General features: G+C 37.7%; 2 protein-coding genes and 1 long non-coding RNA gene across 6 annotated transcripts; all 3 read right to left on the reverse strand.

The window, feature by feature from the left end:
- Nucleotides 1-2,024: 2,024 nt before the first annotated feature.
- LOC119990097 lies at nt 2,025-3,438 on the reverse strand. Of its 2 annotated transcripts, XM_038835932.1 has the most exons (4): nt 3,344-3,438; nt 3,164-3,245; nt 2,752-3,029; nt 2,025-2,259 (listed from the first exon to the last, which is right to left on the reverse strand). In XM_038835932.1, the coding sequence occupies exons 2-4, from the start codon at nt 3,239-3,241 to the stop codon at nt 2,229-2,231; spliced, it is 387 nt and encodes a 128-aa protein (XP_038691860.1). In that variant the 5' UTR covers nt 3,242-3,245; nt 3,344-3,438; the 3' UTR covers nt 2,025-2,228. The 2 variants fall into 2 exon arrangements, with proteins under 2 accessions (XP_038691860.1, XP_038691859.1); XM_038835931.1 differs by lacking the exon at nt 3,344-3,438 and having other exon boundaries at nt 3,164-3,304.
- A 2,231-nt stretch (nt 3,439-5,669) lies between these two features.
- LOC119990092 lies at nt 5,670-8,165 on the reverse strand. 2 transcript variants are annotated; one of them, XM_038835916.1, is made up of 6 exons: nt 8,048-8,165; nt 7,823-7,938; nt 7,493-7,549; nt 6,701-6,912; nt 6,371-6,592; nt 5,670-6,037 (listed from the first exon to the last, which is right to left on the reverse strand). In XM_038835916.1, the coding sequence occupies exons 2-6, from the start codon at nt 7,929-7,931 to the stop codon at nt 5,813-5,815; spliced, it is 825 nt and encodes a 274-aa protein (XP_038691844.1). In that variant the 5' UTR covers nt 7,932-7,938; nt 8,048-8,165; the 3' UTR covers nt 5,670-5,812. The 2 variants fall into 2 exon arrangements, with proteins under 2 accessions (XP_038691844.1, XP_038691845.1); XM_038835917.1 differs by lacking the exon at nt 8,048-8,165 and having other exon boundaries at nt 7,832-8,019.
- Nucleotides 8,166-16,668: 8,503 nt separating this feature from the next.
- LOC119989512 lies at nt 16,669-18,125 on the reverse strand. 2 transcript variants are annotated; one of them, XR_005465821.1, is made up of 2 exons: nt 17,997-18,125; nt 16,669-17,040 (listed from the first exon to the last, which is right to left on the reverse strand). It is a non-coding gene; the product is annotated as an uncharacterized LOC119989512 (long non-coding RNA). The 2 variants fall into 2 exon arrangements; XR_005465822.1 differs by having other exon boundaries at nt 16,669-17,047; nt 17,997-18,121.
- Between the last annotated feature and the right edge of the window lie 4,914 nt (nt 18,126-23,039).

Below are 23,039 nucleotides of genomic sequence, written 5' to 3' on the forward strand. Positions count from 1 at the left end.
TGCTGCAGTGGCACACCAAATCATGTTGGACATTTAACCCATGTCTCACGTAGGTCCTACCCATGTGTCCCTTGACTTGGCTACTTGACAGTTGAGAGTTGAAATTGTGATATGCTTTATTGCTACGATTTGGGAATGGGGGAAGACAACTTTTGGTAATAAATCCATCTCGCCCAATGTTATTATTTGGAAAAAAAACTTCAGACTCGATCGATTTCGATGGCGGTTCGTCATACCATCATCATAGTTGGACTCTCCTCATTGAAGCACACAATGCCCAGCCAGGTATGGCCCAAAACGGCCACCGGATATGGCCGTTTTAAACAGTAACATTGGTCAATGTTACTGTTTCAAAACAGTCACATTGATCGGCTAGTGTTACTAATGTTACTATATCTGGTCGATTTTAGCGGCGATTCGCCATACCACCACTACCATTAGAATCCCCTCACTGAGATGCACAATGCCCAGTCAGGTACGACCCAAAACTATCACCGGATATGGCCGTTTTAAAATAGTAACATTGGTCAGTCAATGTTACTATTTCAAAATAGTAGCATTAGTCACCCAGTGTTACCAATGTTACTATTTTAAAATAGTAACATTGGTCGGCCAGTGTTATAATTTGAAAAAAAAACTTCAGATTCAGTCGATTTCGACCACAATTTGCAATACCACCATCACCATTAGACTCTCCTCATAGAGACGCATAATGTCCAGTCATATTTGGACTAAAACGATAGCCACAAAAAGAGATGAGAGAGAGAGAGAGAGAGAAAGACATAGTAGAGAGAGATGTAGTAGAGAGAGAGAGAGATTCAGTAGGAGAGAGATAGTTATTGTGATAAGAGGGAGATGTAGTAGAGAGAGAATATGTAGTGAGATAAGAGAGATATAACATATAACAAGAGAGAAATTTATATTAGATCTAATCCTCTTTGAAAAATAACAAAAAAGGAATAAGATAAAATTTAAATTATTTAAATATTATAAAAAATAAAAATAGACTTATGAAGAGTAAAGTTTTTTTGGAGTGGACCTAGATGTGTAACAGTTTTGAAAAAGATATTAATATGTCATTTTCCAAAAAGAAAGCTATCTGTGAGGCAAAGGTTGACTATAAACTTCATCTCTCTGGACCTCAGAGAGTTTTTCCAGAACTAATTTTGCGCGTGCACTTCATAGAGAGCTAACAGGCTTTAATACCAGGCCTGGGCCTTGTCATTACTCTGAAACAGAAGCCCACAAAAGAATCCAGGACCGACTGTTGGGCCCTCACAAGGACTCGAAACCAAAACAAGGTCCATGGTTTAACTAATGTTTATAACACATCATATGAAGAATATTGTTCTGACTCAACTGAAATCATGTCTGTTATTTATTTTGGTTATGTTTTGCTAAGAGCTCTTAGCTCCACAATAGAAGACATGAGAGCTCTATTATGCATCAGCTGCTTGGCTGCCTATAATTTCGGGCCCAGACCAGACTTTGGCCCACAGACCAAATGGTGACCCCTACCTTCTAATTCCTGCATTTTATTTTTCTATTTTTCTTAGGCTCTGCTAGTCTGCTTGATAGAAGGGTTGGAATGCCTTGTAAGGCATCATAAGTACTTTTTTTTTACTTTAAAAATTTGAAGCAGTTACATGAGTTACTTTTGTTTCTCAAACAATTATGATAGAGATCTCAGCTGTTGGTATTTCAATTTTTTCAGTTGTTAAGTTGTACGTATAGAATTTCATATGCATCATGTGGGACATGTGAAACTTATGAATTCACTTTTGGATCTTATGAGTCCAGCTCAACAGGTGGGATACCAATAGCTGAGATGTTTATCATTTTCGGTTTTCAACAGGTTACTCTTTTTTTTCTTCCCCAAAAACACAAGTTACTTTTTAATAACTATTTACATTTACTTTGATTTTTCATCATTTTAGTTTAATGCTGAAGTGTTTTCTCATCTTGTGAAAAGACTTTAGTTGAAAATTCCGAAGGACTTTACTTTAAAATGCTAAAGAAAGCTATCACAATTTAATACGATATTCCAATACAATAATAGTCCTTCACATTTCTTACTAAATCAAATTCGATCATACAATTGTTTGATATGACATGATAGTCTCACAGCAATCTTTTATATTAAGCGCACGCTTCTGCCAACACATGCTAGATATCCATAAGATGCCTCAAGAGTGACCATCACAACTCACAAGTCGTCAAAGCAATTCTCAATATTGGTTTGGCTTGGATATCAATTCCCTGCCAATGAGAGGATGCATATATGTAAGTAATGTTGTAAGCAGTATGATCAAATTCATTCTTTGAAGGGAAGTCATATGCAGTAATGCCTAGACATCTTTTGATTTCAACTATAACATGTAAACTATTTCCATTCATGCTATTAAATGCTTTGGGAGATATGATCGGAGATTACTCATGCACACCTCCGTGCATGTGATGTAGGACTAGTGGCGACTTATTTACAAAGAAAACGAGTCTCTCAATCAAATTTCACGCGATTCTGAGAACGTGGCTTTTCAATCATATTAATCGGTTTTCTATGTAAATACTTTGCCACTAGTCTTAGATCAACATGCTTATGCATTCTTGTACATTAACCACTTAATGTTTTTCTCACGTACGTAATTGATATGACACTATAATCACATGTGTATGCCTAACGTTAAATAAAACTGGAAGTGGACATTGTGAATGAGAAAGCTTATAGGAAGCTAGCAAGAGAAAACCAACCGTAGAGAGCAGGTAAGTCGGGCAACCAGAGCAGAGTCATTTTGAGTTCTTGCTTTCATGATTCCGGACATCAAATTTAGCTTCATTTGGATGCCAATGCTATTCTTTGCAATCAGCTCTGTTTCCTGCCAGAGCTTCTCGCGCTGTGACTGTATCTCCTCAAACCTCTCTCTCACTCTCCTTTGACCCTCTCTAATACATCTTTGCTCTTTGCTAATCTCCGCCATCTCTGCTCTTAATCGCCGTATTTTCCTCTTTATTTTACTCCTCTGCACATGCTGTAATGTAACGGAACAAACCCAAAAAAGAAAAAAAAAAAAATGCAAAACACAAAACAATTACATATCTGACTAATACATAGAAGAGAATGCATTAATGCTGCAGAACAACAACATTTAATTGAATTAAATACCGATTTTCTGCAACGTAATTTGAGACTTGTATTGCGTGGAGCAGAAGATCTCAAACTAAGCAATCGTGAAGGCTTCATGGTTCTGAAGTAGATGTGCATCAGCGGCTAAGCATATATAATAAATGAATGGATGTATAACATATGTAATGGTGAATGCGTAACAAGAATGCTGAATATTACCGTTGCTTCCTGAAGACAAAAGTTACGAACGAATTGAATTGAGAGGCGCGCGCACGTTTTGTCCCTACTTTTGAGAATTATTGATGCCTAAAGAACGCCAGGATTTGGTTTGGAGTCGGTTGTCCACTTGGCTTTGTTAAAGGAATTCTGCAAGTGTCGCGCGATGTGGTACATCAGTCGCGCGAGGGAGAGCGTGCCGCGGGATAAATTGTATCAGAAGTTTTAAATCAAATTATTAATTCTTTGTTAAGAAGTTTTATTTTATTAATTAAATAATTCGTGGATTTGGTAGTTCAGAATAATTAGGTGGACAGTCACAGCCTCCTCACCAATCATGTCCATGGCATGGGAACTATTCAAACAAAACGGACATATGGTTGTTCATCAGAGAGCTCGTCCTTATTTCACAACCAAGGCTAGAAAAGAGAGGGAAAATAAAGTTCAGCTTCTCGTTTATTCGCAGTCCTTCGTAAGTAGATGTGAGGGGTACCTATAACTATACAAAAGTGATAGAGATCTCAGTTATCCCAGTAAAAGATGTGTCACTCTCTCATTTAATCACCAAGTTTTGTGGGCTCATACACTTACATCAATCAAGGGATAAGATTCATTACTGGGATGACTAGGATCCCTAACATTTGATAACTATAAGTGTAAGGGATAGGTCTGATTGGAAGCAGTGATGATTGAAGACCAATAGTATCAGCCTCGGCCTCCCGATCTCGGGTTCAGGCTTGTAAGTAGGCACCTGAACAAGAAATTTGTTAGGTCAAGAATGGAAACAGAGGTGCAGGCATTGGTTAAAACAGAGGCGAATGCTAAGTGACACCCAAATTCAAAACAGAGGGCGGTATGTGTGCATGTTGAAACCTGAGAAGAAGGGGAAGGAACTAGTTTTTTTTTTTTTTTTGGGTTGATTTTGGGATAGGCCACTCGCTTAATGGGATGGGTATAAATAACTTTTTTTTTTTTAAATTATGCTGCTTTGGTGCCCAAAGCCCTAGTTTGGACTGCTTTACGCACGGGCCGGTCGTGTGTGAGTTTATGTGATTTTCTTTTCTCTCACAATTATGAAATACTGATTTAGTTCCAATAGTAAATTGTCGAAAATGCAATGTGGTCCTGTGATACATTACATGTAAAGGTACACAATCAATTTTCTCAAGTGAGAGATGTATTTCTTAATATTTTGGTTAAAATTCACAAATGCTAACTTTTGAAATTGTTGGTTTGAGTAGCATTTGCCAAATACTAAGTAAATTGTAGCATATATGTTATATTCAAATGAATGTTTGGTTGAACAAATAGTATGTATGTTATATGCTGGTTCAAATTGTTCACCAAATAGCACCTATAAACGTTGAGTCTAAATAGTGTTGTGCTTGTAATTTCAATATTCTTGATTATATAGTAAGTTAGAAACTTAGAATAATTAATTTTGATGCATTAAATAAAGACTTGACAGGTCAAGTGCAAATGGTGCTGAAACCTCTTAGAATGGTAAGTAAGGTGGTTGTTATACCACATAGGGGTGTTCACAATCGATCCACAATCGAGAAATCGATCCGTAACTGTGATTATTTGATTCGGATATGGTTATGATTTTAGTAAATTTTTGGATATTTTTGCGGTTATGTTTTTTTCTGTTACGATTATGGTTATAACAAAAAAAAACAAATAATATTAATAAATATATATGTTATATATTATATATATCATATTATATATATATATATATTATATATTATATATATATATAAGTTACATATTGTGATATGGGACTATTGGATGCCAAGTAGTATTTGTAAAACTCTGATTAATAATTACACAAATTAAAAATTAAGATTGATTAGTTGAAACTCATGGTGGCTTTATCATTTTAAAATTCATATACCTTAAGATTGATTATTGATAAAACGAAAGTGGGGGAAACATCTTCATGTGTGTTTTCTTTCTTTTTTTGATCTTATTATTTCTCTCAGTCTTGTAAATTTATTTTTCTTTAATTGTGATGAGATAATATATTTATTATCATTATCATGAATTTTTATCAATCTTTGTTAGATGAAGTTGGAGTCGATCATTGATTATTTTCTCACTCTATTTGAGATTTATTCATACTTTTTTCATTTATTCGAAAACCGAAAACCGATCCGATCTTATCCGAAAAATATGTTATTTTGGTTTGGTTATCCGAACATATATGGTTCGGTTATGGATTCTAAAACATCATAACCGAATCAATTTGGACATTTCAATTTTGGTTAAAAACCGATCCGAAAACCGAATGGACACCCCTAGGACCACATTCCAACCTTTCATAATATTGGAGAAAAGGTAAAACTTATCATATATTGATATATAAAATTGAAATACAACAGAAAAATCACAATTGTCTTGATTGAGTGCATAATTCAATACAAACAATATAATGATGAACAATAATTGTAATAACTTGAAATTGAAAGTTCAAAAAATACATGGTTTTGTGTCAAGATCATTGTGAATTTTCTCACATAGTGCAGCAACTTGAATTCTGAGTACCTTATTCTCATGCTCCAAATTCCCAATGTCTTGTACGAGTTGTACTTTGCCCATCAACCAATCATCCCAATTAGTTTGTCTTAATATCATGATCTCATTCTGAAGCTTTGTTATTTCAAGCTGGTGATTCACATTGTTCGACACATCATCCTGTCAAAAGAATTAAACAACAATCAGCACAAATTCATAAGCCCTAAACTCGTAAATCACATCATTAATTTTTTTATGGTAACCGAGAATTCTCATGGCAAGAAATAATGTCAAAACTGCTGAATGTGGGAGTTAACAAAACTCAACATAATTCAATATTCCAACCAAAACTTCTTTTGTTAATCACAGCATTAGCACGAACAATGACTAACCAAACTTCACAAAACATGAAAACAAGTACTTGCAAATCACATCCACGCTGGAAATATGGCTAACATTGCAATAAGAAATATGTATTGGTGTTATATATTCCGGGAGGGAGAGGAATTGTACTTCGAATTTCTTTAAGAATGAATCAACGAAAACTTGTTGGTTGGTCATGTTACTCTCCAACTTGCGAATTTCAATGTTCAGGTACTTTGTCTCTGTTTCTGCCGATTGCAAGCTCTTGTTTATGGATTCTTTTTCCATCATCAAATTCCTATTCTCATTATGCAAAATTTCATTTTCCCCACCAAGCAGATCCAACAGCCCTTTCATGTTCTTTTTGCTTTCCTACACCAAAAAAATAAATAAATAAATAAATGAAGCAAATTTGATGATGAAGAAAAACCAAAAGGCATGCATGGAGCATTGATATGAGAAAAAGAAATCAACATTTACCTTGCATTTCTCTCGATATCGTTTGTCGATTTCTCTCTTTTTCTCATTGGATACTAGAGTTTTTCCAGAGTTCCTGGAAGGAGGTGGAAGAGATGGATTCTTACCCCTGCGCTTGCGGACTGAATTACTCGTCCCAGCTTCCGTTGGTGCTAATTCTTGTAGTGGTTGGTGATTCAACTGACTTTGTGAAGTTCGATAAGTTTCATTTAGCTCTGTAGAGTATCCTTAGTAAGATAGATACTAATTGGCTTGCAACATGACCTCATTTTAAGATCTTATAAGATAATTCCTCTATATATGTGTGTATGTGTGTACATGAGAATTCTCCTATAAAGAGACGTCTTATCTCAATCATTAGATCTAATCAATGTCTAGGATTAAAGTTGAAAAGAAAATTAGAACACAAAATTTGACCCATTTGAGTCGTACATGGGATGTCGGATTCTGACGACTTTTTAGGCCTGAAAGTGGTTGGGCAAGGTGTGCCTCGTCTAGATGAGTCGAATGGTACCGTCGGTGGTCGGAGAGGACGTCAGAGTTGGCTGGATAGACGAAGGGAAGAGGCGGCAGTGCCGCGACTTCCATCTCAATTTCCAGCCAATTTCTGGCATGATTTAGGTTATGGCTGGTCGGTAAAGATTTGTGAGAGGTGGGAGCTTCGTTTTGATAGGTTGTCCTAAACATTGGATATATATATATATATATATATATATATATATATATATATATATATATATATATATATATATATATATATATATATAGACACATACATCTAAACATAGTATGTACCTTGATTTTGCCAAGGGAGATCCTTTTGCGATACAGTAAGATCCAATCCGGTATTATCTGCAACATTCATAAGGTTGAACTAGATTAAAACAGAGTCGCAAACAGAACAAAAGCAGCGCAAGAACACCCATTTCAGAATCAAACACTAAGATCCGAATATTAATTGAGTCAACCTCTGAATCTGCAACTTAAAAAATCCATATCTTAGAGCAATTAGCGACAATTCTTAGCTATCTTTTCCTTTTTATGGTTAATTTTACTACCAAAAGGAGCATTAGCTACTAACAGAATAAACTGCGTTTAACACAGAGACAGTAATAAAACACTTACACGGATTACACGGATTATAGACTAGAAGATCATCAGTACTATAACCTTCCCAGAACTTTACCCCTTCAGTTTCTTCATAGAGATCTGATGATGAACCAGGGCACGCCATTAATTAACTGCAAAAGAAACTAATTAAGATGGGATTAATTGTGGAAAGAAGATCTTAGTCAGATAAGAAAAACAGAAAGCACACACATGTATGTATAGAGAAAGAGAGAGAAAAACATGCAAGATGTATATTTCGCACGATGTCGCGCGAATACTTGCAATTCCCTTGATGATGGAAAGAGAGATAGGTCGGTCGGCTGGCTGTCCACCACATATCTCTCTCAGATTAGCTTTTTGAGCCCACGGTTAAAACCCAATACATTATATTATATTATTCTGTATTATTTAGTGCCCTATATAGTGGTCCACATGCACCCACATGCATGTACTGCTCTGTATTATTTAGTGGGTGCTTAGTTATACATATACGACTTATGAAAAATATATTCGTCCAAGCAATTGGGATTCCAGTAATCCCTATTGTTAAAGTGTATGGATCAGATTTAAAGAGCATGTAATGGGTTCTACATGTACTTTAAATCTGGTCCATACACCTCAGCAATTAGAATCACTGGGATCCCAATTGCTAGGATGAATAGCATAACTACATGGCTTATCAAACATTAATCTTGTCCAATATGTTTTGAGTTCACAAGTGACTGGAGTCTCATAATAATAAAAAAAAAAAGTGGTTTATATACCTGGATAGACCCAAAACCTAATAGATTACCCTTTTCGGTGCATATGGGTTCCAAACATGTCTGTTAGCTTGTACGAGCATATGGGTGCGTATAAATGTATGAAGGTGCACGTGAATTCTCATCTATAAACTCGGTATTCTCCCTAACAAGTGGTATCGAAGTCGATGGTGATCACTGGACAGAGGTGTTCCGAACATGTGTGTGATTTAGATGCAAATTGGTAAACAGAATCAACTGCGAAATGGAACCGAACACAGAGGTGTGGAAGGAGGGGGTGAATCGTGCAGATGAAAGAGAGGAATGAACAATAGAGAAGACGACATAGGAGTAAACACCTGTCGCGATTCAATGTGCATGCATCAATTTGAACGGTGATGATGAAAGGCCAGTGTCAGAAAATCGAACGACCACCAATACACCCCAACAAAACCACACCTAAACGATGTAGTTTTGTGCTACCAATCGTAAAAAAAAACGCGCGACTGTAATAAACAATGGGACTCGTGTGGAGAGTAGGACTTTCCTTCCAAGTTTGGAAGACAAGTAACTGATAGACAGATACGTTTACAGTACCAATAAATTTTGCTCAGTGGTTATTACCTTGATAATTTAGCATGCCACCCAAGTTCTATTCTCACGGCAGCATGCCTATATATTAATATATTATCTTCATTTTTTTCATTTTCCTATTTTGTGCCTTCATTTTTGTGATTTGCCTATTTTAGCCTTTTAGACAAACTATTTCTCTCAAATCTCAAGAGTTGGTTCCTTTAAGCTGTTGACCACAGATTCAATTGGAAAAATAAAGTTAATTATAGGTAAATTGTAGCTACTTCCTTTACTATTTCATGGTCACTAATTAGAGCTAATGATTGTAAAAGATATTTTATTTTGTTTGTTATTTGTCAATTTTTAATAATATAAAATAATATATATATATATATATATAGCCGAAAAAAAAATTTGGGTGCCCCTCATTGAAATTCCTGACTACGTCCCTGTAAGTAACCCTCTGTCGATTTGACTTTTCCCAATCTATTAATAAGGCATCTCCTCTACTTATGTTTTTGATGAGTACGATCCCTTGAAGACGAGTATAAGTAGCGATAAAAGAGCGCAACAAAACCTGCCTAGAAACAATAACAGAACGAAATGACTATCCAGGCATATATATATTGACCTCTTTTCTTCATTCCTATTCTTCACTTCATGTTGTACAATATATATCTGTTTACTCAGGTCTTCAATATTAGAAATTTAGTCTTTTAAACAGGTAATCACGCCACGGGGTCGGCCATGTCAGTGGACAGTGGTGACACAGAAAATGGCCAAATGAAAGCCCAAGTGGTAAGAGATAGAGTCACAATGTGCCAGAATGCTTCAGCAGAACAAGTTGGCCATTGAGGAGAATGTTGACATCCAACTCGATCTCCCTCGATTTCATTGAGCTGAGCTGCGCTGAGAATATATATACACATACACACACACTCACCGGAGAGACTAATTAGTGAGTTGAGCTACATTTGCAAAATCTTTGTTAAAAATTTTGCTTTGAAGATTTTGAAGAGTAGAATGAGACGTTGTTGGATACCGAGGCTCTGCTGTGAGATGAGATTGGTCTCCATCTTGGGTTGCGCTTTTTCTGCCTTTAGCTCTTGATATTTGATTCTAACTTGTGTCTGTCCCTCTTTGATTCTCTTTTGTTCTTCACCGATCTCTACCATTTCAGCTCTCAAACGTTTTATGCTTGCCTTCAATTTTCCATTAGTAATCTCTTTTTTCTGGGCACAACAATGGCAATGATCGATGAGTCATTAAGAGATAATACTAATAATTAGGTTAGCTAGATTGTTCATTGATGGATTGAGATCCATTGTAATATTTTTCCCTATTTATTATTATTTATAATTTACTGATTATATGTTTCTAGATTCTAAATTATATAAATAGGTCTTAAGCAATATGACTCAATCCAATGATCAAAGAGAACACTGCAGAATCCGTTGAAATTCTCAGTTTAAACACATTAAATATATTATCCGTTCTAAGTCACGGGCTCGCATGAATTTATCCTCTATGGGGTTGTAATTATTGTCAAAGATATCAACAAAATATCAATGATATCTTTGACAAATCAACAAAATCTTTGAATTTGTCAAATATATCAACAAAATCTTTGATTTACTTTATTGACATTATTTTTCTTACTTTTCTTTTCAACTCCTATATAAAGGCATGTTGTACACAATCAACATAGAGTGAAATACAGATCTTTTACTTCTCTAACATATCCTTTTACCTCTCTAACATGGTATCGAAGCCTTGGTAATCACTGTCCTATTTCATATCAGTTTCTCACCTTCAAATTCTATTTCATCTTTCTTGCCTACTGCAGTCCTTTCTTTCGTCATTCCTTGATCTGGTTGTTATTTTTCCACCTGTTTATTGCATTTATGGACAAGTCAGATATCTCTCAACCCATCAACATTGTGTTAGATGGGCGTAACTACGTTTTATGGGCACAAGCCATGTGCAGCTTTCTCAAGGGTAGGAGACTTTGGTGATATGTCACTGGTGATTTCATTCTACTTACACAGTCCAAAGATGAAGCTGATGATAAGTTTGCTGAACGTTTAGAAACTTGGGATAGCAAAAATCATCAAATCATCACTTGGTTTCGTAATACTTCAGTATCCTCCATCAATCTTCACTTTGGTCGATTTGATACTGCCAAAACTCTCTGGGATTATCTTGCTCATCGTTACACTGCCACCGATCTCTCTCATCAATATCAGATAATTCAGAATCTCAATCAGCTACGTCAACAATCCGGACAAACTGTCACTGACTTTCACTCTCAAATGCAGTTTCTCTGGGATCAACTCACTCCTACTGAACCAGTCTGGAAGAATACTGAAGATGTCAAAGCTTTTACCACATATAAATACCATCGCCGGCTGATTCAATTTCTTATGGCCTTACAAGATATTTTTGAGCCTACTCGTGCAGCCTTACTTCATCAGAAGCCATTACCCACTCTTGATCAAGCCCTTGATGATCTTGTTTCTGAAGAAACACGGCTCTCAATCCGTCAACCACGACATCTCGACACAGTACTTGCCACTCCTCAGACACTATGAACAAGATTGTCCCAGCAAAGGTGGATCAACTCAGGGCACTCATTCCAGAACACATCTTTCCGCTGCCACAACTGATCATACTGCACAGGAGAGTCCTGAACATGTACCCACAACCACTCAATTGACCAGTGATCTTGAGTCACTACTTCGTCAATTCCTTTTTAACTCTGGTAACCATTCTATTTCAGCATCCACCACTGTGTCAGGTAAATCATCATCATGGTTCTTTGACTCAGCATGTTGCAATCATATGACTGCTGACTCTACTCTTTTCACTTCCACACACTCTTCTTCTCATTTGCCATCTATACAAACTGCCAATGGTTCAAGGATAAAAGCTAGTCATATTGGTCACATATCTACTCCAAACCTATCAGTGTCCAATACATTTCTTATTCCACAACTCACTTTGAACTTGTTATCCGTTGGTCAGTTATGTGAACTTGGTCTTAATATTCTCTTTACTCCTTCTGGCTGTTCTGTACAGGATCCGAAGACGGGACAGACACTTGGGACAGGCCGTAAAGTTGGGTGACTGTATGAGCTCATCTCTTTGCACCCTTTGCATCCTATTCTCCCGTGTCATCAGTTCGCTGCATCCACAGTTCCAGCTTCCTCTTTGAGTCTCTGGCATTCTCGATTGGGTCATGCTTCTGTTAGTCGTATTCAGTCTCTTGTTTCTCATAGTCATTTGGGAATTGTTTCTAATAATCATTTTGATTGTTTAACTTGTCCTCTAGCTAAACAATCTGCTTTATCGTTCAATAATAGTGATTCTGTTTCTCATGCACCTTTTGACCTTGTGCACTCTGACATTTGGAGACCTTCTCCTACTGCTTCTATGGGGGGATCCAAATATTTTGTAATCTTTGTCGATGATTACTCTCGTTTTACATGGATCTATCTCATGAAAACTCGTTCTGAATTTACTACAATCTATCATGAATTTTCTCAGATGATTAAAACTCAGTTTTCATGTCCTATTAAAACTTTTCGCACTGATAATGCCATGGAATATAAGGATTCTAAATTCTTAACCATTTTACATGACCATGGCACTATTTGTCAGCGCTCTTGTCCAGGTACTTCCCAACAAAATGGAAGAGCCGAACGTAAACATCGACACATATTAGATACTGTTCGGGCTCTTCTTATCTCTGCCTCTTGTCCTGCACGTTTTTGGGGTGAAGCAGCTCTCACTGCTGTGTTTACCATCAATCGGATTCCTTCATCAGTCATTAGTAATCAATCGCCTTATGAACGTCTTTATGGGTCTGTTCCTAACTACAATTTACTCAAAGTATTTGGATGTGTTTGTTTTGTTCTCCTTCAACCACATGAACACACTAAATTAGAACCTCGTACTCATCTTTGCTGTTTTCTTGGGTATGGGATAGAACATAAAGGTTATAGATGTTGGGATCCTATCTCCAAACGACTTCGCATTTCTCGTCATGTCGTATTTCTGGAAAACACTTTGTTCTCCTCAGTATCACATTTCTTATCTCTTCCTTCTCCCGCTAACATGGTTGATCTATTTCCTAATGAGCCATCTCCCTCTGAGTCTCATACAGGTGACACTCAAATTACTTTGCCTGCTCCTGAACTGTCTTCCTTGTCTGATGGATCTACTGCAGACACTACCAGTTCCCCTACTATTCGACGCTCTACCCGGGTAAGAGAACTTCCTATTAAACTTCATGATTTTCAGTGTTTTGCCACTACTCTTACCTTATATGAGCCTCAGTTCTATTCGGAGGCCAAATCTAATCCTGTTTGGCAACAAGCTATGTCTGAAGAATTGCAGGCACTTGAGTAATCTCATACTTGGGATCTTGTTTCTCTCCCACCAGATAAGTCTGCTATTGGTTGCAAATGGGTTTACAAAATAAAAACCAAGCCTGATGGTTCTATTGAGCGATACAAAGCCCGTCTTGTTGCTAAAGGCTTTACTCAGGAGTATGACATTGATTATGAAGAGACATTTGCTCCAGTTGCTCATCTTACTTCAGTACGCAGTCTGTTAGCTATTGCTGCTGCTAGAGGCTGAACATTGTCACAGATGGATGTGAAGAATGCCTTCCTCAATGGTGATATTGCTGAAGAAGTCTATATGAAACCTCCTCCTGGCTATTCACATCCCCCTAATACAGTCTGTCGCCTTCGTCGTGCCTTATATGGCCTCAAACAAGCTCCACGCGCATGGTTTGCCAAGTTTAGCTCTACTATTCAACAACGTGGTTTTCAATCCAGTTCTTATGACTCAACATTCTTTGTTCGTCGGACAGCCTTAGGCTGTGTTTTTCTACTAATTTATGTCGATGACATGATTATTACAGGAGATGATTATTCTGGTATCACTGATCTTAAGGAATATCTTCAACAACAATTTGAGATGAAGGATCTTGGTTCTCTAAGTTACTTTCTTGGCCTTGAAGTACTCTCGGACACTACCGGGTACTATTTATCTCAGGTTAAGTATTCTTCTGATTTACTTGCTCGGGCAGGTCTCACAGATAGTAAGATTACTTCTACTCCACTGGAACCTAATATCAAGCTTAAACCTTCTGATGGTACTCCTCTCAGTGATATCACCCTCTATCGACAATTGGTTGGTAGTCTCATATATCTTACTGTCACCCGCCCTGATATAGCCTATGCTGTACATGTTGTTAGTCAATTCATGTCAGCTCCTCGCTCTTCCCACTATGAAGCAGTCATTCATATATTGCGTTATATCAAAGCAACTCTTTATTATGGCCTTCATTTTTCTGCTGCTTCCTCACTTGAGTTGCGCGCCTACTCTGACTCCGATTGGGCTGGTGATCCCACTGATAGACGATCAACCACTGGCTTTTGCATCTTGTTAGGGGATTCTCTCATTTGTTGGCGAAGCAAGAAGCAGACTTCAGTTGCTCGTTCGAGCATGGAGGCTGAATATCGTGCACTTGCTACTACCACTCAAGAAATTGTTTGGCTTCGTTGACTTCTTGGAGATATGGGAGTTCAATCTCCCAGTCCTACACCTCTATTTTGTGATAATAGAAGTGCAATGATGTTTACCATGAGCGTACCAAACACATTGAGATTGATTGCCATTTTACTCGTCAGCATGTCACACAGGGAACTATTCAACTCTGCTTAATATCTACTCTTGACCAACCTGCTGATCTCTCCACCAAGCCACTCCTGCCAGGTCGTTTCAGAGACTTAGTTTCCAAACTCAAGCTTACTTCTACTGCACCAACTTGAGTTTGAGGGGGGATGTCAAAGATATCAACAAAATATCAATGATATCTTTGACAAATCAACAAAATCTTTGAATTTGTCAAAGATATCAACAAAATCTTTGATTTACTTTATTGACATTATTTTTCTTACTTTTCTTTTCAACTCCTATATAAAGGCATGTTGTACACAATCAACATAGAGTGAAATACAGATCTTTTACTTCTCTAACATATCCTTTTACCTCTCTAACATAAAAGGCTACAATGGAGAAGCTGATTCTCATCTGTTCTCCTGAAACAAAACTAACTGAAGGCTACAATGGAGAAGCTGACTGCAATAAGGTCAAAGAAGAGGGCGAAAATGGAACGCATGAAGAAGAGGCTGAACAAAATGAAAGCCGAAATGGAAGAAATGGAGTCAGAATGCTTCAGCAGAAGAAGTTGGCGGTTGAGGAGAATGTTGAGAAAGCTCAATTAGTGGAAGAGATGGAGTTAGAATGTGTCAGAATGCTTCAGCAGAACAAGGTTGCCATTGAGGAGAATGTTGAGAAAGCCCAAGTGGAAGAGATAGAGTTAGAATGTGCCAGAATGCTTCAGCAGAAGAATTTGACCATTGAGGAGAATGTTGACATCCATCAGTTGTCCGCAAAGGTTTGGACTTTACCTGTTTGCGAAACCCCTCCCATATATCAGGTTTGCAATAGTCATTCAGAGCTACGATTTGGATTAAAACCAGCATCTTAATAATAAGTTTCTACTTTGTGCTTTAACTTTAGGGCTCCAGCTAGTTCCCTGATCCTAATGATCTCTTCAGTATAACAGGCCAGTTTCCCCAATTACTTGAGAATCTTCATTGCAGATGATCTTGTAAATTTATAACTGACACATGATTATTTGTTTGTCACTAAACCCCCCGTTTGTGATCTTTAAAAAGTCCTTTCAATGTTGCTGCTTATTTTGTCACTGACTTGGTGGGTTCTGGATATTTTAGGGAATGATTTTTTTTTTGTTTATGTTTTGCTTCAATGTTGTGCCTCTTTAAGAATTGTTTCGATGTTCTGCTTCAATGTTATGATTGCAGGAATGATGCTGTGGAAAAGCTCTGGTGTTGCTGTTTAGTTGATAAAGTTTGCTGTTGCAATTTTATGCTAAGTTAAGTTGCTGTAATTTTATATATGAAGAGTTTGGATAATTTGATGTAATGTTGTACTCTGTTAAGTTGCTGGAAATTGTAGTGGAACACAAATATATATGTGAGCTTTCTGCTGGTTCTATAATAAGGTTTGAATGAATGGCACGAGCAGATAAGGTTATTGTGATCGGTTAATGCATTTTGTGAAAAGCTTTGGTTACAGCTAGTTATACTTTACATTGATTTTGATTGAATGGCACAAGCATATAAGGTAATTGTGATCCATTAAGTTGTAATCATACCAGATCTAACTACCCAGAAGTTGCATTTTAGTTGTTCACTTTCTGTATTGCCTTATTGCCTCAAACCACTCAGTGTCCAAGCATTCCAAACCCCTTTCAAATGTCGACTGCATTCTAAAGGAACATAAGATCATGGAAACAACCCTCACACCCATCAATACGACCTCCAACATAACTCACCCGAGGAGATTATTCGCTAACAAGAAGACAATTAAAACACAAGACAATTTCACCATTTTTTTTAATCTTTTTGCTGCGGCTTCCTGTTCCCCCAAAATTAGCAAGGAGTGATGTAAAATGATTTTGAACTTCTATATATTCTGTTGATGAATTTTGCTGACTATTGACATTGCTGTATCTGTGTCCAGAGAATTAATCCGCCATTGTCCAACTTTTATAGCTAGTATTGCTGACACAACATACACATGAAAATACACGCAGATATAATTTGAGCACGTACAGTCATAGCATAGTCTCCCGAAAAAACAATTTGCCAACAGCAACTCCTGGCCCATCATGCAGCAGCCTCAAACTACATTTCCATACCATGATTACCTTCTTGATGGCCATGAGACAAAATCAGCAGACCCTCTTGGAGGGACAATTTCTACAATCATTAAAAAGTCAATCTTGATGATATGGAGGCTCGTTTGCACCTTCGAATCCTGCAAACTTCACAACAAAAGCAACCATGAGAATTTTTAAGACCATATTGGGAGGTGCCCCAATCGTAGAGACTCTGATGGTGAAGTCAATATAATGAATGAGAAAGGTGACCGTGGACTAGAGACCGGCGGGAGATGGTGTTTTGATTGAGTATTTAGTGAGGGGTCGGAAAAGTATGTCTCTGCTAGCAATTGTGTGAGTCTCAACTCGAAAGTCATGTCACCAACCCGTGTCCTTTTTGGTCCATCTCAGAGTATATGCGAGTAAAGTCACATATAAGTCAGTGTGTCGAAGTTTGTAGGCGAAAAGTGATGGGAGTGTCAGGGTAGGTGTTTAGAGAGTATGGAGGTAGGATACGTGTTGGCCAAAGAGTGGAAGGATTGGACTAACAGTAGGAATATATTAGCAGCTCTCAAAGATCTAACAATACAAGAATCCAAATACCATCAAAGACCAAACCAACAGCAAAATACAAACATAAAAGTCTGAGGACTTCTTCCAAGACTAAGTATCTCTCTCAGCTTCAAGCACTACCGTGAATCACTCACGGAATGCTCCAATAGACAACAAACAGGTTACAAAGGAAGTCTGAAAATCACTCCCAGAATGAGGAGAATTTCTCTTCATTACAAGGCTGTGAATCTCTCCCAGCTACTAGACACCAATAATAACATAAATTAAAATGGAAGTGATGCAGATTCTGGTTCAGACCATTAGTCGAACAGGTTATGTGCATCACCATAAAACTAATAGAAAAGCTGAGCAACCCATAAAGGTCGCCCTAGCGTGTCTAAAGTCTCCAAGCATCATGCTCTAGCACCATAACAGGAACATCATCTCAGTATAACAACACAAACTAATCTCCAACAAACTTATACATGTCCATCGGAAATTAACAACCTAAATACAATAAGAAGGAAGTTTACAAAATCAAGATGAAAGAGAGATTACAAACCAACGGGGAGAACCCTCGATCGAGCACTTGTGCCGAAAGTAAAGACCCCGAACTAAGGAAGAAACTACGAACAACTAAGATTTCAACAAAATATCTCAGCTACTGGTCATGTCTACCAGGTCTTTCTTTTTAACCAAAATGGACACTGAGAGAAGCAATTGGGCTTTTAGTTAGATGGGCTTTGGGCTTTCTTGCAACTTGGAATAAACAACCTTGGGCCTCACGACCACACAATGCATCAGAAAGTAAAGAAGCTTTGTTTCATCATCCAAAAGTGTCATCTTCTCCGGTATACATGTTGCATTTATTGCTTCTTGTTTACAGCTTGGGCCGGGCTGGGCTTGGCTTCTAGAGACAAGTTCATGGGCTTCTGAATTGGACCCATAGCAACTCCTATTCCAACTCTTATCTGCATCAACTAAGCATACATAAATTATCTGACATCATATGATCAAGATCATACCTGAAGATACGTCACCTGTTGGGTCCAATAATGGATGTGTGAGTCGTCTTGGCGCCTTGACGGTTGTAGGGTCGTGACGCCGTATCCTTTTATGCGTCAGTTGAATCATGTTAAGAAATGACATCCTACATACGGTAAAGTTGATGTTAGACGTGATGTCCATCATTAGTGTCAGAAGTGACGTAAGACTTGTTTATTTGTGGTCTCGTGATATGTGGGTCCGGAAGTTGAAGGGCTACGGTTTTGAATGTCGAGTGTGCCTTGATGCCAAATGGACCTGTGAAGTACAAGAGTACTGGCCTTGGGCCCGTGTTTGAGGGTTTAGTGGGATCATATGAATTTTGGTCACTACGCTTATGATATTTGACAACCTTTTGGTTTCAAATCAAATTAATTGACTGAGGAAGTCCCCTGCGAATGATTTTGAAATCCTCTTATTTGATTGGTTTTTTACTTTCCCACACTCTTGAGACGATTCAATCAGCTTTCTAATCATTCGGTGTGTGCAACGAATGCTATTCAAATTTTCAAATTTAAATTTGAGAAATTTGGTAGTATGAGTGGCCATCCTTATTGACGAGCTTTGGTTATGTGTTGTAGATTTGTTTGCTATTCCTTTTGGTTGCTATGAAGTGGTGGAGAATGTTGTGAAGTAGTGTGTCTTGTGCATCAATTATTCGTTTGAGAGTACTTTGTATTTTGACAAATACAAGGCAAAGCTTGTGGAGAAGGGTTATAAGCAGGAGTTTGGCATGGATTATGTCCGTTTGTGAATGCTTTGTATTTTGACAAATACAAGGCAAGACTTGTGGGGAAGGGTTATTAGACGTATGCTGACAGCTGACTTGGTATATTGGGCTTGATATGATTTCAGGCCTTGTTCTATTACCTGGGCTCTTTAATAAGACGTATGCTGACTTAGTATGTTGGGCCTGATATGATTTCAGGCCTTGTTCTATTACTCGGCTCTTTGGTACTTTGGTTGGGCTATCTTCTATTCTTCTCTTCTTATCACTTAACTTATTAGTTTAAGCTCACCATGAAATCGACGGAGGTAAACCCTAAACTCAACATTCTCCTCAATCGCAACTTTTTCTGCCGAAGCGTTCTCGCACATTCCGACTCCATCGGCTTTGTCAACATTCTCCTCCATCGCCAATTTGTTCTGCTGAAGCATTCTGGCACGTTCTGACTCCATCTCTTCCACTTCGGCTTTCATTTTGTTCGGCCTCTTCTTCATGCGTTCCATTTTCGCTCTTTTCTTTGCCAGAATGTGCCTAAATGCTTGAGCATAACGAGTTGGCGATTTAGGAGAATGTTGACATACAGCTCTCCCTTGATTTTGTGGTGCTTGCTTCCTTATGCGGCGGAAATGATGGAGGCCGATTACTGTCCCCAAACCCTAGCCCATGCCTGTGTGTCTTTCTGGTGTGTAATTTACTATTTCTTCGATTGTGGTGGAAGGAAGCTGATTACTGTTGGTTTCCCCAAATCCTAGCCTATGTATATGTGTCTTCGGGGCATGTAATTGCCTTTGCCTTTTGCTTTTATTGTGGTGGAAGGAAGCTGATGGCTGTTGGTTTCCCCAAACCCTAGTCTATGTGTTTTTGTTTTTTTGGCTTGCAATTTCATGTTTCTTTGATTGGATAGAAGGAAGCTGATTATTGTTGGTTTCCCTAACTATGCATGAGTCTTTTTTGGCGTTCATTTTCCTATTTCTTTGATTCTGAATTGGTTCATAGCTCCGTAGAGCAAGGGAGAGGAAGGTCCTTATTGTTGTTGAGAGGATGAAAATAGGGAAGATGGAAGACTATAACTTATATGCTGATTGCCAGTATTGGGATTTAAATAATGTAATTACAATCAACATGTTCTACAGTGTTAAGAGTTGATGTTGATGATATAGTGATTAGTCTATCAAATCTGTGTACGAGCAGCTATTTTTTCCTGCCAATTTGTCTCATCAATACTCAATTATGACTCTAAGAATTATCTCTGCTACATGGCAACTATGACTTACTTTTTTTGTGATAATATATATGAGACTCGTTCTAGCCTGAAGTCTATATGTATGCCTATTTCGTACTGTGCTTGTTGCTCGAGGTGGACTTAGACTTGCGTTGTGCAATATGCACCCCTAATCTACATGGTTTGTGAATATTGTTAGTTTACAGTTTACACAGAACGTGATTACAGAGGTCTTTTGTTGGTGAATTGAGAAGAAATTCCACACCTTTGAGCCCGCACTTCATGATATAGTAATGTTCAAATTGCAAATTGAAATCGAAAATGTTATGTAATTTCTTATTTATGTTTATGCCTATGCATAATCAGTTATTTAATTTTGTACTTGAGCATGGAACAATCATGTTCAATATTATGTGACGCATTATTCATACACTGGTTCTTTGAGAGGTTACATCCCCCCCAATGTTTGGTTTTGTCGTAACCGAATTAACATAAATTTTTTAAGGTAATTCGACATAATCATTGTTGTCTGTGTTCATTTTTCTATGGAAGAAATCACATCTTGTCATCTTGATGCGTCCGATAATTTTATTGGTGCCATCAGATGTGTTTGTTTAATCAATTGATGTTTTTGTTTTGGTCTAGAATGTTCTTATCAAACTGAATAATTCGCTGGTATATTCAGTACCTCAATTATCTGTCTTGGCGAGAAAACGCACTTGAATCAGCCAGTTAATGCAAGTACTCCTTAATGTCTATATGCTTTTTGAAAAATTAAGTAGCTAAAGTTATCTACTGTGGATGTCTTTGATATTTCTTTTGGTTGCTAAGATGTGGTGGAGAATGTTGTGAGGTAGTGTGTCGTGTGTACATGTGGGTGCATGTGTAGGAATCTATATGGTAGGGATGTGGAGGAGTTTGGTTTTGGTGGAGATTGAGCTTTATCAGAGAAATAGCACTTCATAAAGCTTGGTAGACATAAGACTGAATTCAGACGACCAATTTATGTGCAAATTACTGCTAATTGCGACTCAGAACTTATGAGCTGTGGAAAATGCATATCCAGCTAGGTGCTCCTATATGAAACAATCTGTGTAGTTTGGCTGCCTGCAAGGTTCATCTCCAAGGTCTCAAAGAAATTCAGTTTGCAGAAGTTGATACACATGGTTATGTTAGCATTTGCAGACGTTGTAGATGTTAAGGAAAATGTAAAACCTGCAGACTGTAGTATGTACTTACTGTTGATCTGCAAATCTACTGCCACTGAATAAATTATTCTTTTTTCAGTTTGTCCCTGAAACGACAGTGGTTTCCTGTCAACATATAGTCTTTACCCTACACATGATTATTTCTTGAAGTGGCAGTAGGTGCATTGAAAATATGATCTGGATGCATATCATAAATGCCATTTCTATTCATGGATTTGAGCATATGGATTTGGGATAATTTCTTTCAAAGAAGAGAGCAAAAACAGAACGCGTGAAGAAGAGGCTAAACAAAAAGAAAGTCATAGTGGAAGAGATGGAATCAGAACAATTTTATGTATTTCTATTCAATCTGGGGAGTAATAAAAATTATACCCCTCATAGTTGTCTTCCTTCATGGTTCTTATTGTTGTAGATCTTCTGGCACAGAGCTTGAATTTGATGTATCGACAATTTCATTGGTGTCATCAGATGTGCTTGTTTAATCAATTTCTGCTGTTTTTTTGGTCTAGAGTCTACTTATCAGCTGAGCAATTATATGTCTTGTTTGCGAAAACACACTTGAAGCAGAGTAATGCAAGTACTCCCTCAATGTTTGTTATGTGTTTTGAGAAATTTAGTAGTATGAGGGGCCATCCTTACATTTCTCACTCTGCCGAGGTATAAAGTTGTTTCTTGTGTTAAATGGCCTACGTTAGCGGCATGTTTTTGTCAAATTAATCTTCTTTCTTCACAATCTCTCTAGATTAATATTCTTGCAGGCATCTGTTCCTGGGTAATGGCATGGTCCCAGTCAATAGATCGAAGAGAAGGTTTTAGGCTACCACTTAAAGGATTTTGCAAATCCAACAATGCTTGTAAATTGTTCAGGGTCCCCCCCCCCACCCCCCACCGCTTTTTTTTTGGGTTTTCTTGTAATGGTTGTGGCTTTCAGTCGTAGTATGACTAAAAGTTAACTAAATGACTTTCTTAATTGCCTCTTTCGACAGCTTGTGAGAAAGGAATATGCTATTTCATGTCTCTGGAAGAGGAGGGGGACAAAATGGAAACGTGAGGATCTGGGGCACGTATTTGTAAATGTGATTCCGTTAACTTTCGCAGATTAGATTGCTTTTGCTAGTGACAAAATTGTTGAATGAAATGTGAGAAGTTGTCAGTTTTCATCCTCTGATTCTCCAAAAGCCAAAGCCATGGCCACGTGGCCCATGTCCTCTCTTTCATAGCCATTGATAGGAATGTTGTCCGAATCTGACGGTGGGAAAGGGAGGTGGAATGTGATCGATGATGACAAACAAACGGTGCTGGTAGATCAAAGACTCATTCAAACTTACGTCAGCGACTATCAAAGTACAAGTAAACGTTTTTGTCTTATTTTCAAAGGCAAAAGCCACCAAGCTTAAGGGAGAG

This window comes from Tripterygium wilfordii, chromosome 21 (assembly GCF_013401445.1).
Source record: "Tripterygium wilfordii isolate XIE 37 chromosome 21, ASM1340144v1, whole genome shotgun sequence".
NCBI lineage: Eukaryota > Viridiplantae > Streptophyta > Magnoliopsida > Celastrales > Celastraceae > Tripterygium > Tripterygium wilfordii.

What these genes read in the sequence shown, in the direction of transcription:
- LOC119990097 (XM_038835931.1), bottom strand. Translation starts at nt 3,262, where the DNA reads ATGCACATCTACTTCAGAACCATGAAGCCTTCACGATTGCTTAGTTTG. An exon ending in AATTACGTTGCAGAAAATCG is followed by an intron (nt 3,030 to 3,163) that starts GTATTTAATTCA and finishes GTTACATTACAG; the next exon opens with CATGTGCAGAGGAGTAAAAT. An exon ending in CGACTTACCTGCTCTCTACG is followed by an intron (nt 2,260 to 2,751) that starts GTTGGTTTTCTC and finishes TCTCATTGGCAG; the next exon opens with GGAATTGATATCCAAGCCAA.
- LOC119990092 (XM_038835916.1), bottom strand. Translation starts at nt 7,931, where the DNA reads ATGGCGTGCCCTGGTTCATCATCAGATCTCTATGAAGAAACTGAAGGG. An exon ending in GATATCGAGAGAAATGCAAG is followed by an intron (nt 6,593 to 6,700) that starts GTAAATGTTGAT and finishes TTTTTGGTGTAG; the next exon opens with GAAAGCAAAAAGAACATGAA. An exon ending in CATTCTTAAAGAAATTCGAA is followed by an intron (nt 6,038 to 6,370) that starts GTACAATTCCTC and finishes TTCTTTTGACAG; the next exon opens with GATGATGTGTCGAACAATGT.